At 40.9% G+C, this 13,876-nt stretch overlaps 1 protein-coding gene across 6 annotated transcripts in view; it reads left to right on the forward strand.

Annotated features, from left to right (window-relative positions):
- The window catches only part of prickle2b (prickle homolog 2b), a 97,383-nt gene extending 85,813 nt beyond the window's left edge, over positions 1–11,570 (forward strand). For all 6 annotated transcript variants that reach the window (XM_026935716.3, XM_034314440.2, XM_026935719.3 and 3 more), the window contains 6 exons: positions 2,554–2,667; positions 2,865–3,002; positions 4,997–5,200; positions 6,119–6,305; positions 7,928–8,764; positions 8,889–11,570. In XM_026935716.3, the coding sequence (XP_026791517.3) occupies positions 2,554–2,667; positions 2,865–3,002; positions 4,997–5,200; positions 6,119–6,305; positions 7,928–8,764; positions 8,889–9,787 (2,379 nt within the window). In that variant the 3' untranslated portion in view covers positions 9,788–11,570. The remainder of the gene's footprint in view (positions 1–2,553; positions 2,668–2,864; positions 3,003–4,996; positions 5,201–6,118; positions 6,306–7,927; positions 8,765–8,888) is intronic.
- The last annotated feature ends 2,306 nt before the right edge of the window (positions 11,571–13,876 follow it).

Here is a 13,876-nt window from a genome sequence, read left to right on the forward strand (position 1 = left end):
CCTTTGGATAAAATAATCTGCAAAATGAAGTTGAATATGTAAATAACTAGCCTTCTTTCTTGTCCTGCAATGCATCAACATATCCTGAGAGTCCTTCTGCGTATTATGAAAGCCAGCTGTATGCACTGAGATGCGCAAGGTGGTTGCCAGACCCCTGGACTCATGGGCGGATGGCCAGATCTCTTCGCTCTGATTACAGTTATTTCCACGAGCCGCTGGTTTGCATGAGAGTGCTGGCTTGTGTTCGTCAGATCTCCGAACCACACCGGCGCTGATTGTTATTGTTGGACAGGAGCTCGGTAATTTATTGGATCCCGACCGCTGAAATTTTCAGCTGAACAAATCCCTCAACCCCGTCTTCTCCGGTACTTCTCGAAACCGCGGCTGGCCAAGATAAGCAGCGGAAGAGCCATGAGTCCACGCTTAAAGAGAGAGCACTCTTCTTCAGGGGATATGCGAGTCTCTGGAAAGGCTTGCACAGACGAGTCGTGTTAGAATTACGATCTCGCATCTGAGGATTCTCATTTCCGAGTATTCCCAATTCCGCTGGCGTGAGAGACCGCTGGTGTTTTTCAGACAAAAAGGACATCATCCATGGGTTTGTACTTCATCCGTTTCTGCAAGGGAATGATGAATATAGAGAAATGCACTGCGTTGCTGGTTTTTCTCAGCCAACAGCAGTGCGTCGGCGACGGTTATAAATCACGTCTCATGCAATATCCATTTTGTTCAGCTTTTTGGACGGGTTTATATGGTATAAGGAAGGGCAGATGGAGCTTGGTGCTTTATCACATTAAGTCATTAGACATTAGCCATGTGTAATGAGGTGGAAGGCCAGAAGGGGGTCTGGAACTTCATATCGCTGCCCAAAATATCCAAGTTTGCAAGGTAACATCAAGTTAATTGTAATTCTGTCTACTGACCATAGGGTTGTGAGTTCAAATCCCACGCCTACCCGCGTGTCTTCCAAATGAACAAATTGAACACTGTGATGATTATATCGTAGCTTGATGCAGTGCCCTCATTACTCCAATGATATAATGAAAGGCTTATTGTATGTTGCTAACAACAAAACCGCTCATTTTGTCCTCGCCACTTAGCCGCAAAAGGTGGAGTGCAAAGGTCACGTCTCAGCGCCGTTGTTAATCACCGTAATTTAGAGCCATGCTGAGGTCTACAGATAAATACGCACAAGCATGTGTGCGAAAATAGACACACACATGCGGGGTCTTGAGATGAAGCCTCCGTGTCAGCACAGCCGGGGATGTGAGAGGGCAGATTCCATTAACTTTACATTGCTCAGCTATAAATCACCCTGACTGTAATTGCTCTGTGTGTGTGTGTGTGTGTGTGTGTGTGTGTGTTTGAAAGGACATGTCAAGGAATGGGGGAAGGGTTAACAAGAATAGGGGCTGAATAACACCCTGCCCCGATGTTTACCTCGTTCCCAGGACGCAAGGGTTTTTCAGGCATTTTGTGTTTAATTTATTGCAGAAACATTTACCCTTGCAGTAGAATTTTAAAAAGTGAAGTTTGATAACAAAAGGGTGGAAAAAGTGCAGAAAAATTACACGCAAGTCAAAATATATATAAGGTATTGTGTCACAGTGGAAAAGTGGAAGTAGTGGGTCAAAGTGAAAACCCTCAGAGTCAGAAACAGGTCTGTGTGAACTGAGAAATGACTTTTATTTTATTGGAAAAGAAATGTAGATCGAACTGGAAAACAGTTAACATTAACACAATCTAATACGATCTATAAGACAAATCTCGGCTTACAGTCTTACAGCACCTGGGTCACCGAACACGTGCACTCGCCTATAACAAATCACTCACTGGACGAAGAAGATGTCCTTAAATACAGTGATGTAAGGATGTGATGAAACACTTGTTTAATTTTTGTCCTTATTTACTTGCCAGTAGTGGTTAAACTGTAATCAAACCTAAAAAAAAAAAAAAAAAAAAAAAACTGGTGTATTTAAGGGTCCACACTATGTATAAAAAATTAAAAGTAAATTAGTTTTTCTGAAGCTAGACATTTGTCAATTTGCAGAACCAAAGGTGTGAAAAGTTTAGAGATGAGGTCAATGTTCACACTTTGTTTAAATACACATTTATTGAAATAAAATTAAATCCAGTTCCCATTAGTTCGGTTTGTTGAGTCATGGTATTTGAGATTTGTAACAAGGATTTTAAAGTCGTAAATAAAAATGGAAAAAAAATGTGGAAAAGTAATCGTGTAAGAGTATTATTTTTTTAGTTATACTCAATAAAATACAAATCCTTCCTAAAGTATAGAAACAAAGTACATTTACTGTCCACGTCTGTGAATGGCTGACCCCAAACCCCCAGTTAATCATGCCGTTTTAGTTCAAACTGACACTTTTACTTTGCTAAGGTAACAAAAAACATATAATGCACGGTTCATCACAAAAAAAAGTTTTGTTTCTTTTTTTCATGCAAATGTTATATAGTCTTCTTGTCTCTAAATGTCTTCTGATTGGTTAATACAGATTGTGTTGAAAACGTTTTTTTCTCTCTGTTGTTAAACTGCAGGTTCATCAGTATTACAGTTCTCTGCCTGAGGAGAAGGTGCCGTATGTGAACAGCGCTGGAGAGAAACACCGCATCAAACAGCTCCTGCACCAGCTGCCACCTCACGACAATGAGGTGAGAACATTACTGTGTGTGTGTGTGTGTGTGTGTGTGTGTGTGAGACTTTTGCACTAATAAATGCGGGTATTCCTGTCTTCACACCTGTACTGTGCTTTTTTACATACGCAGGTATGTTGTCTCATTGACATGTAAATAAGGTCAGAGTCTGTATGTCTGCGTAAACGGACACTGAATCCCTCTTTCCTGCTCAGGTGCGGTATTGTAGCTCCCTGGATGATGAGGAGAAGAGGGAGCTGAAGCTCTTTAGTAACCAGAGGAAGAGGGAGAACCTGGGCCGGGGTAACGTCAGGCCTTTTCCCGTCACCATGACTGGAGCCATATGTGAACAGGTGACTGTCTTTATCTGGCTCTTATGCAGACCTGACAACCTTCAGGCATTTTGCATACGAGCTCAGCATTTTACCATCAGAGCACACTAACAGTCTTCTGATTCCCCAATAACATTAGTATATTTATAACTAGATTTATTACAGATGCAGAGAAATTGTGGTAATTGAAGGTGCGATAATAACCGTCGTACTAAAAGGCATTAGGTATGTTTCCATCCGATGGTTTCACAGATTGTAAGCGAAGTTGAGAAAACCATCAGGATGCAATCAGTGTTCTGGAAAACTTCATGAAAATCACGGGGGAAAAAAACAGGAATCTGGGAAACTGCTAAAATCTCTGGGGGAAAAACTGAAATCTTGAAACACTTTTAAGCTAATTTAATATATTTTAGTGACAAAAGTATGGTAAAATATGCATATTTGTTTTGCCACTGAAAAGCTATTTATGTCTAAGTCTAAGCTAAGATTAACAAAAAACAGGAAAATGAGGAATTGATAAAATGTCTGGGATGAAAAAAGTGAAATCTGGGAAAACTACATATTTTGGTGACAAAAAATATACTATAATATGCAGATTTATTGTTTTCAGCGATAAATATGCCACAATTACGTTACCATGGTGTAAAGCAGTTGTCAAGGTCACTAGCAAGCTAGCTAGCTTGTCGTTCCTGTTCACGTTTTTCCACATGCAAATCTGAAATTATTATTAAAATTGAAAGAGGAAGGAAACTTGGTATAGCGAGACCTCATGTCTGTCTTTACCCATGCTGTAAATTAGACTTCCACCCTTTTTTATGTCGGTGCCTAAGCAAAGCTTCGTGCGTGTTTAGATCCCTGAGTCCACCTGCTTGCCCTTCCTCCCCTTCTGCTGCCCCTTACACACAGATGGTCCACACACACACACTTCTGTAACCTGCAGATATTTATTTTGTCTTCAGCTGTGCTGGAACAGAAGGTGCTGTTCCTATAAATAGAGTTTCTCAGGTATATAGCAGATATTAAAAATATACGGCTTGTTAGAATGATGAAGTGAGGAATGGGAATTAAAGAGAGTGTGTGCCTGAAGACAGAGACGCCATGATATTAGATTTATAGCTGTTTCCTCCTGTCACTGTTATCAGATGGACTCTGTAATAGAAAGGTTCGTGCTATTGATTTAATCCCCCACCCCAATGCTGACCTCTGTGTGATTGAATTTATCAAGTGGGTCTAATTCTTTAATGTGTCCCACAAACTGGTAATACATTCAAAATCGATTTAAAAAACACATGATGCATAATTTTTATTAAAAAAAGTAATAAAATCCAATGATCAGAGCATAAGTGCAAAACTAGACTGAGCTGTTATGCAGTAATTTGTAGAGTGTGTGCTACTTCTATGAAATTTCCATCCATGAAGAATTATTGTATCTCTGCCAAATTGCTGTAGTGTAACAGGAAAGAAAGCATTTTGTGGTATTCAGTTATAGGAAAATAATCAGCAATCTGGCTGCATCATACAACCCTGTTGTTGATGATTTTCCTATAACGGCATTCTTCATGTGTTTTATTCCTTACTTGACTGCGATATCCGTGAGCTTAGTGAAATGTAGTCCGCCAGCTGATGTCAGCTGTTGGTGTTTATTGACTCTGATGCATTAAATCACAAGCTTGCCATTCAAAAGGTTTAAATGTCTGGTTGTAAATTGTGCTGGCATTTTTATTGATTTAAATATAATTCTGTTTATATTTTTGCATCTAATTTTAGATCACTGCTCGATTAATTTACCTAAGGAGCAGTCTTATTTCGAAGGAACATAGGCTTGTAACGTAAAATGAAAAAGCAATGGAAAGTGTAATGAAATCTACTATGAATAATTGTAATTAGCAAAAAGTAATTAACAAAATATAATTGTGATTATTAGTTTGTCCAGCTGAGTGCTCTACTCCTATACGGTGACGGAAGTTGTGTCATCTGATGTCTATAATCTTTTTTATGTTCTGTCTCTCCCTCAGTGCGGTGGTCAGATTAACGGAGGCGACATCGCTGTTTTTGCATCTCGGGCGGGTCACGGTGTGTGCTGGCACCCTCAGTGCTTCGTGTGCAGCACGTGTGACGAGCTCCTGGTGGACCTCATTTACTTCTACCATGAGGGCAAAATCTATTGCGGCCGGCACCATGCCGAGAGACTGAAACCGCGATGTTCAGCATGCGACGAGGTACGACGAGCCCGTCACACACCACGTACCATCACTGTGTACCGGATGAATGTAGTTTCAGTTCTGCCACCTTCATCAGTGTACAATAGACTGCTGTTACCACAGTGATGTATTCTCGATTCTGATTGGTCAAAAAAAATCACCATCAAGGTGGCAACAGTAACTCCCCAGTAACAGTAAATCGCACCTCCCCATTTTTGATTATTTTCCTATAACAGCACAGTTTCATCATGTTTTATTCCTTACTTATATACTCTACATGCGGTACATTACTGAACATGGTGTGTGTGTGTCCCCAAATCCCGGTCCTTCTAACCTACTTTCTTGCACTGTTTCCTTTTTATCCTTGCTCTGAAGGACTTGATAAGTAGCTGATGAGTTGTTATATTTCTGTCTTAGCAGCTTAGAAGATGTCAATATTTGCAACTTGGTCTTGTTTCAAATCAGAAATCACAGGTTTTCAGCATATTTTAAGAGCCATGCATGTATGATGAAAGATGGCAAACACTCGAGTACATGCATTTTTAAACACAGATGATTAACAGTAGAGGCTTAGTTGGATTAATGGAGGCATTAAACTAATAATGTTCATGAATAATTCAGGTGTCTGGCCTCTTGTCCTGTCTTATAATCATGTTCATTTTGAATGTGGAGGAACCTGAAACATGATCCAGCCGTTGAAAATTGTACTTGTTAAAAATTTTTGTGGCTTTATCATTTTTTTCCTTCTGATATATGAGAGGGTTGGTGCAGTGTAGTAGCCCAGGGCGAAGGCTGCTGGGACTGATTCCACTGAGCCTTGCTGTCTGTCCTAAAATTAAATGTAATGGATGGGTGCAGTTTGGCTTTTCACTTCTTTTCAATGATAAATGGATCCATGCATCACTTCCCATCACTCTCTTCACCTCTTTCCCTTAGATCATCTTTGCGGATGAGTGCACAGAAGCAGAAGGCAGGCACTGGCACATGAAGCACTTCTGCTGTTTCGAGTGCGAGACGGTTTTGGGTGGCCAGCGCTACATCATGAAAGAGGGTCGGCCGTACTGCTGCGGATGTTTCGAGTCCCTCTACGCCGAGTACTGCGATTCCTGCGGAGAACATATAGGTAGGAGCAAATTTTGGCACATTAGTGGTCTACTGAACCAGGCAAATCTACTTCCTTGAATCTTCTTCAGAAAAGAATTGCAGATCTGCAGCTGGGAAACATCTGATCTGGTTCAGAAAAAAAGTGGATGGAGGATAAGGTTCTTTCCTCAAATGAAATGAAAAGCATTTTATTGACAGAACCACTGAGGAGTGGATGTGATCCAAGGTCAAGAGGCAGGCAGTGATCAAAAACATGGCAAGGTTCCAATAAACAATAAGGCATTCAACATGAAACAAATGCACAAAAAACAAACAGTGAATGGCAAGACTTCGCAATTAACATGAGTTACTTAAATAATCCTAAACCAGAAAGTAACCCTAAAATGCTTGGCAGAGGTCGCAGTAGTATTCTGCCGATCACAACCTCAGCTGGCAGGGAGGAGAAGTGTCCCGGGTCCATGTTTTGGCACATCACCCCTCAGAATTGGTGGGCCTTATTTGTGTCAAGGACATTAGTGTCAAAACAGGAGGAACTAGTTCCTGTTCCTGACTAGATCCTGACAGGAGGAACGAAACCCGTCCCACTTCTCTTTTCCTTTTGTTAGGAGGTGTTTATGACAAATTTATATTTTCAACCCTACAATTAGTCGATAACTGTTGTTGAATAGTTGTTCAACATGACAGCAGGTCAAATAGTCATTTAAAATGATAATTACTTATAAGAAAAATATTGAAAATGTGACTAACAGCGATCCAAGTTAGACCAGAGCTGTCCTAAAGACATAACACGGTATTGACATTATTCATATATTGCCCAATGTTTCCATTACTTAGTTAGCCCTCATTGTGTCACAAGGCAGCACTCCATCCCATAATAACGGCTCGTTGGCTGATTGGTTTCAAACCCAGCATCAGTTCCAGCTGCGTTTTGGCATGTCACTCAGTACAAATCCTGTCTGTAATCATTTTCTGTATAGGCCGCAGAAAGTATGAGAGTGAAACTGATTAAAAAATGGTTTGCAAACAGATGTTGCTCATTAGACTGGGGCCAGTTCGCGTGTGTAAGTGGAGCTGTAATTAAAATGTAATGTATTTGTATAGTGCAAGGCGTGCAGTATAATCAGTTTACTCCAAACACTTCTACACTTCAAGGGAATTAGACTGGACTTTCTGATATTTGGAGGTTTTCCTACACTTATCTTACTCATCAATATTTATAATAGCTCCGTTAAAATATGCCTAAAGTGATATTTGACCCTAAAACAACTTCTTAATCAGTAACTAGAGCCCCTAAAAATATAGGTGACTGCGTTCCACTGACCGTTTTGTTTTTTGTTTTATTTCGCAAAGGTGCAGACAATGTTTTTGTTAAAACTGAGTGAGTCTGTTCAAGGAAATTACAGTTTATATTTTTGACTCAAGCTCTATTTATTGACTATGGAGATATTCTCGGGTGAAATATCACCTTAGCGGTGGGACATTGCATACACGTTTTGGGTTACATCAAGTTGTATGGATCGTAAGTTTCTTGCAAATAGGTATACCGATTCCTCAAACATTCTGGCATGGTCATAATATTAGCAGTCATCATATTTGCCCCCGTTTTGAAGCTGTGTAATCTGTCAACTGTTTCCATCGCAGGTATTGACCAGGGCCAGATGACGTACGACGGGCAGCACTGGCACGCCACTGAAGACTGCTTCTGCTGTGCACGCTGCAAGAAGTCCCTACTGGGTCGTCCATTTCTGCCCAAACAGGGTCAGATTTTCTGCTCGCGGGCTTGTAGCGTGAACGAGGACGCCAACGGGTCGGACTCCTCTGACTCGGCCTTCCAAAGTGGCCGAACCCGTGAGGCCAGGCACAGCAGTTCCAAATCCAGCAAGAGCAGTAGCAACAGCAACAGTGGTGGAAATGGTTCGAGTGGGCGCTATTCGGCTGACGTTGACCCTCTTTCCCTACAGATGGACCTGCTGAGTCTGTCGAGTCAGGCCCCAAGTCTGACCAGAGAACCTCCATCCTGGAAAAAGCAAACCGATAGATATGGCTACGAGAGTCGGAACGAATCTTCCCCAACTCCTCTGCAACTGCTGAGTCAGTGCAACCTCAGAACATCCTATGCCCAACAAGACAGCAGGCCCAAAGAGTCTGCACAGTCCAAGAGACCTCCTATCTCTGCCCTCAAAGGACATTCATTTAATGAGAACTGGCTCCAGCCAGAACCGGAGGACCATTACCCATCTGAGCTGAAAGCACAGGCTAGCTTTAATGAGTTGCCATCCAATGGATTCATGGACAAGCGCTCTATCAGCATGCATGCCTTTCAGAGGGAGAGAGAGAGGGAAAGAGAGAGGGAGGTTGCGGCTCAACTGGGCCGCAGCAGGAACCCCATCAGTGCACTTAGCTTTAGTGAACAGCTAACACCACTGGAACAAACACCTCGCGGTTCCATGGAGTCACTAGCTCTGTCAAATGCTACAGGTAGCTCTTGACTTGATTCCAGTTTATTGTTATTATTGAGGCATGAGTTTTCTCAATCAGAAATGATATTTGTGCTTTTTTTTTTTAAAAGTATTGTTTTTTCCTCTTCTTGTGCCAAATGTAGGTACCTCGGCAGACGGTGGTGGTAAGAGGCAGGAGCATTTGTCTCGCTTCTCTATGCCCGACTTGAGTAAAGACTCTGGCATGAACATCTCGGAGAAGAGCAACATGGGCACTCTGAACTCTTCAGTGCAGTTTCACAGCTCAGAATCTCTCCATAGCCTCACCACTGGGCAGCCGTACCTGGAGATGGAGCCACCCGTGCAGGTGAAATATCCACTACCGTATTCCCAGCAGTCTCCTGGAATCACCATTCTACCACCCGGCTTCACCTATCAGGAAGAGGACAGGGCGAGTTTAGTGAGCAGCGCTCACAATGCCCGTCTGGCACCCATGAGTGAACGGACTCACCGGCGTGTTCTTGAACCGGAAGAGCCACGACGAAGGCATCATCACCGCTCCCGCCGTTCCCGTCGTTCTCGTTCTGAAAACGCACTCAATCTGGCGGCCCAACATCGTCCGGTGATGCCAGAGCGATCACAGTTACGCGTATGTGAGGATTATGATCGGTTTCCTCCTCCGCGTGGTCCGCGGGATCCAGTAAATGGTGGGAGTAGAGATTCTAGATTGAGACAGCAGCCTTTCAGGCCATGCCCTCGCACAACTTCAGACCTTACGCTTCAGAACCCAGCTCCACAGCGCCACATGGGTCGCTATGCCTGGGATCAGTACGATTATGATGACGACTGGTGCTCTACCTGTTCTTCGTCTTCTGAATCCGAGGACGAAGGCTATTTCCTGGGAGAGCCAATCCCCAAGCCAGTTAACCTAAGGTATATGACCAGTGAGGAGTTACTGCACAAGTACAGTTCTACCGGACTCGTAGGATCTGGTCACCTGGGAACTCGAGGACAGTTACACACTCGCAAGCGCAGGAAGAGCAAAAACTGTATTATCTCCTAATGTACACTCCTGATGCACTCACCTCCACTATAACAACTTAAAGAATTCACTTTTTCCGCTTGAATCTGCTTTTCAGTATCGTGTGGTTGTCAGTGAGCGATTATGCAGTAATGTCAGTTTAAGACACGCTTTTGCATACTTTTTCCCTTTGATATTCCTAAATAATCATTTCTTGGAACGGTTTCCCCGGTCTTGCTGCAGCCAGTGTGCAATTGCTCTTAGTTTTATTCCATTTATCGCCAGCACGGTTTTGTGCCACTTCTTCTTGCAGTGTGTTTCTAAATGAGTTTATTCAGTAATTACGATGTGTATATTAGTAAATGAATTAATAAATACACTTAAGTTAAGGATGTAAAGTGAATATAATGTAAATGATGTACCACATATTTTTATATTTTGTAACAATAGAATCATTTATGTATTAAGTATAATGTAGAGATTCCCTAGGAACGCATGCAAGTTACTTTGCTGGTTTTTGTCCTGTACTGGAAATTAAAAGTGCATTTCAGCAAGTAGTTTGACTGACAGGTGTTGGTTCCAGATCGTCAGAGCACGACATGGTCTTTGAAAAATGCACTCACCATCTGCTCAATGAATAAATGCATTAGAAAAGCGTGATGAGGCATCGTCTGCCCACTGTTACTCACACGTTTCCGTTCCACAACGCTATGCTTATGAAAATTCAGTGATTATTTTCACCCTTGCTTTGACATGCTGAGAATCAAACTAGACTTAGACTGCTGGTACTGGTAGGAGCTATCCTGTTAATCTTTTTAAATAAATATTGTCTCTAAAATTGAATCCTAATAAAATTAAAATTGAATTTGAAATATACAGTAAAGTCACAAAATATGTATCAACTAAAGAATAGGGTTCAACAGGGTATGCTACTGTAGGAAAATAATCATCAATGGAGGGTTTTTTCCTGTTATACCTACAGTGGCATGTCATACTTTATATCAATTTATAGTTACGTCCGCAAAAAGTTAGTTCCTATTAACTTATGTTATAGCAACTATAAACATTCATTCTCTCACCTGCCTCTATTTTGTTCTCTCTGTTAAAGATAATAGGACAAAAAACGCAAAATCCCACTTGTCATGTTATTGAGAAACTACAAATCCCAAAGTCCTCTGTCCTGAAGACTTCTCTATGTCAGAAACCTTACTGTTACAAAGTACTGACAACTGTGAATCCTTCCTTATCTGCTACATAAATGTCTCTTTACAGACAACTTCACCATATTGGTAATTTTTAAACATGTTTCTTTAAGTAACAAATCTGTGTTTTAATTTGAAATTTATTAGACTACCATACAAGTCCACCATACAGTATAGAACCTATAACAATATTAAGCAATGACTTCTGCCAGATCAGATGAATTTAATATTATTATTTAATATTATAAATAAGTTATTACTGAGCCAATATTTGGTGAATGGGGAGTGCATCACAGCGATCAAATCTCTAAATGTGATAAAATACTTATTAATACTGGGAGGGCAACAAAGACCAAATGGAGCGCTTGAATATTCAGTCCATCATCAAACAGATGGGTGAAATTCTAGCAATTCAATGTGTGATTTTTTTTGTCATGGTAATGCTGTCGCAGACAAACATTGGTGGTGATTGTGAAAGTTAAAATGTGTGGTTGTTTAATAGGATCTGCTCAGCAGCAGCTGCATTAGTGTCTATGAGCTAGTTCTGGCAGAGATTTTGGTCCAAAATCTGAGAACTTAAAACCTGCTATGATGAAAATGTCACCAGTAGCCAAGATGTCATAACTTTATAGGCTCTTTGGACTACTGTACAAATCTAAGCCTACTTGATATCACAGAGTCTGCCACAGAATTTGACCAAAATGTTATTGAGACCATGTTGAACAGTGTGACATGCAGTAAACTTATAAGACTACTGTTATCACCCCGTATAACGTAGCCTTAATGTAATGCTCTGTTGGGAATTGAATCATGTTGCAGCATTGAAATATGAGGAATTTGAACTGACTAGCTACACTGCTGACTTGATTAAAGGTGGTGAAGCACTAATGCCTTTGACAGGCGAGAGGCTTTAGAAGTCTTTGCACTAATCTTCACGGAATGCATGTCCTCAAGTCGTGCATGTATATTGTGGTGATCGAAAAAAAAAAAGCATTTGGCAACATTATTGTAGAAACAGCTGCATAAACATGTGAACTACATTAAGGGTGCTGTGAGAATGACTGGGTGGGATGGTGCTGGTCTCTCCTTCTCTCTTGGGTTCCCACCCACCAGTTCAGAAGAGATCGTTCTCCAATATTCAGTAGCAGCAGTTCCAAGTAGTTATTGATGGAAATGAAAGAAAGAATGATCTCTTTGTAGCCAATCAGACAACGCCTATATGCGTAGACATTCAGCCAAATGATCTGTTGTTTAAGATCATCTGAAATCAGTGACAAGCTCTTTTTTTTCAGAGCTTAAAAGGAAACAGGAGCTTCTTTGTTTTCAGTAGTGAGTGGGGATGAGGGGAAGCGGAGCTCTCGGTCTTTGCTTGTGCATTGATCGAGCCATATTGAGCAGTGCTAATTCAGCATGTGAACCTCATCAGAGCTGCATACACTCCAGTGATCCCTTATTTTCTTATTTGTCCTGGGAATGCTTAGCTTGGGTCTGAAGCAATTTGATTAATGAAAGGAAATATGCTTTGGAAGATGGCACCGTCTGGGTTGTGGTGTCTCCTTAAACTACATCTGCACAGGCAGTCGAATCTCATTATTTTCCCCTTGATATGTCTGCTACACAGGATCTCGTGTCTGTTTTTTTTTCCGTTTTAGTTGGAAAAATGCAGCCGTTTCACCAACAGTCCTTGTTGGTCCTACTGAATAATTATATTGACTATTTACTCGGGTAAATCCGGAACGCATTATGGTCAGTGTTCACTGTTTAAGCATGGGAGTTAAGTGCAAAGGAATGAAACAATATGAGAAATGTTTTAGCCTTGACAAATCTCCCTTCAAAACACACCATGTCCAATTCACTAATGCAAACCATCAAGTGCTTCTCAAACAGTTTTTGCTGAATCAAGCTCGTTTGCGCGAATCTAAACCACATTTTGACGTTAGAAATGCCCTTATGAAAGCTGTTTCTAACTTGTAAAATGTGCGTAAAGTGCTCGTTCGTTTTGAAAATGTTGCAACACTGTGCAGTGCTACAGCTTTTCAGTAAATATGAATCGTGGTTTATGGATATGCTTCGTGGCATGTTAAACTGGCAAGCTGGCATTAGCTTTCTGAAGATTTATGAGCAGTTAAGGCAATTCTTGTGGTTTTTGAGCTGCACTGCAGTTGGTCAGTGAGCAAACACCCCATAAAGCCAGAGAATGAGCTGTAAGCTTCATCTACTTATTACCTTATAACCTAAAACGTCTTCCGTCACCGTGATAATGTGTAAAGGTTGGTCATTTACTTAAGAGCATGAAAATCCCTAATCGGATGTTCAAGCTTAGAGATTATAGTCTTGTTACGGAACCTCAGGATCATTATTCGAAATAGAATAGTGCTTTCATGACTGTAGACCTTTTGGTTGGATCTGCTTCATTTTTTGTTTTTTATATCGTTGCAGAGAAGTAACTTGTCCACACTTTTATGGTCCATGTACATTGCATTCTGGGAGTACAAGTAGACTATTCCACATGCTGGTCTGTGGTCAACACATATAGTCTGGAACATTCTTCTGTTTTCATAAAAGATGTGATAAAAATGGGATCAACATATGCAGAAATTAATTTTGATTATTTTTCAGCACCTGGAAAATCCTGCTGATGTTTTCAGCCTCCATTAACAAAATAGTCCTCCATAAAAGCACATAGTGATCCATATTAGAAGGATATGAGGTCATCTTAGCTACCCAATAAGTGCTGATAAACATCAGGGTCATTCAAGATCATTCATTAATTTTAGCCCCAAAATGAATCTGAAATGATGAAAAACAAGCAAAGGAGAGATATGAGAGCTTTTGCAATATTTATTGTTTTAAAGCTAAAAACATCAATTTTTTTACTAAAATAAAAATGAACGAATGCATCTTATACAGACATTTTATCACAGACATC

Source organism: Pangasianodon hypophthalmus, chromosome 20, assembly GCF_027358585.1.
Source record: "Pangasianodon hypophthalmus isolate fPanHyp1 chromosome 20, fPanHyp1.pri, whole genome shotgun sequence".
Classification (NCBI taxonomy): Eukaryota; Metazoa; Chordata; class Actinopteri; order Siluriformes; family Pangasiidae; genus Pangasianodon; species Pangasianodon hypophthalmus.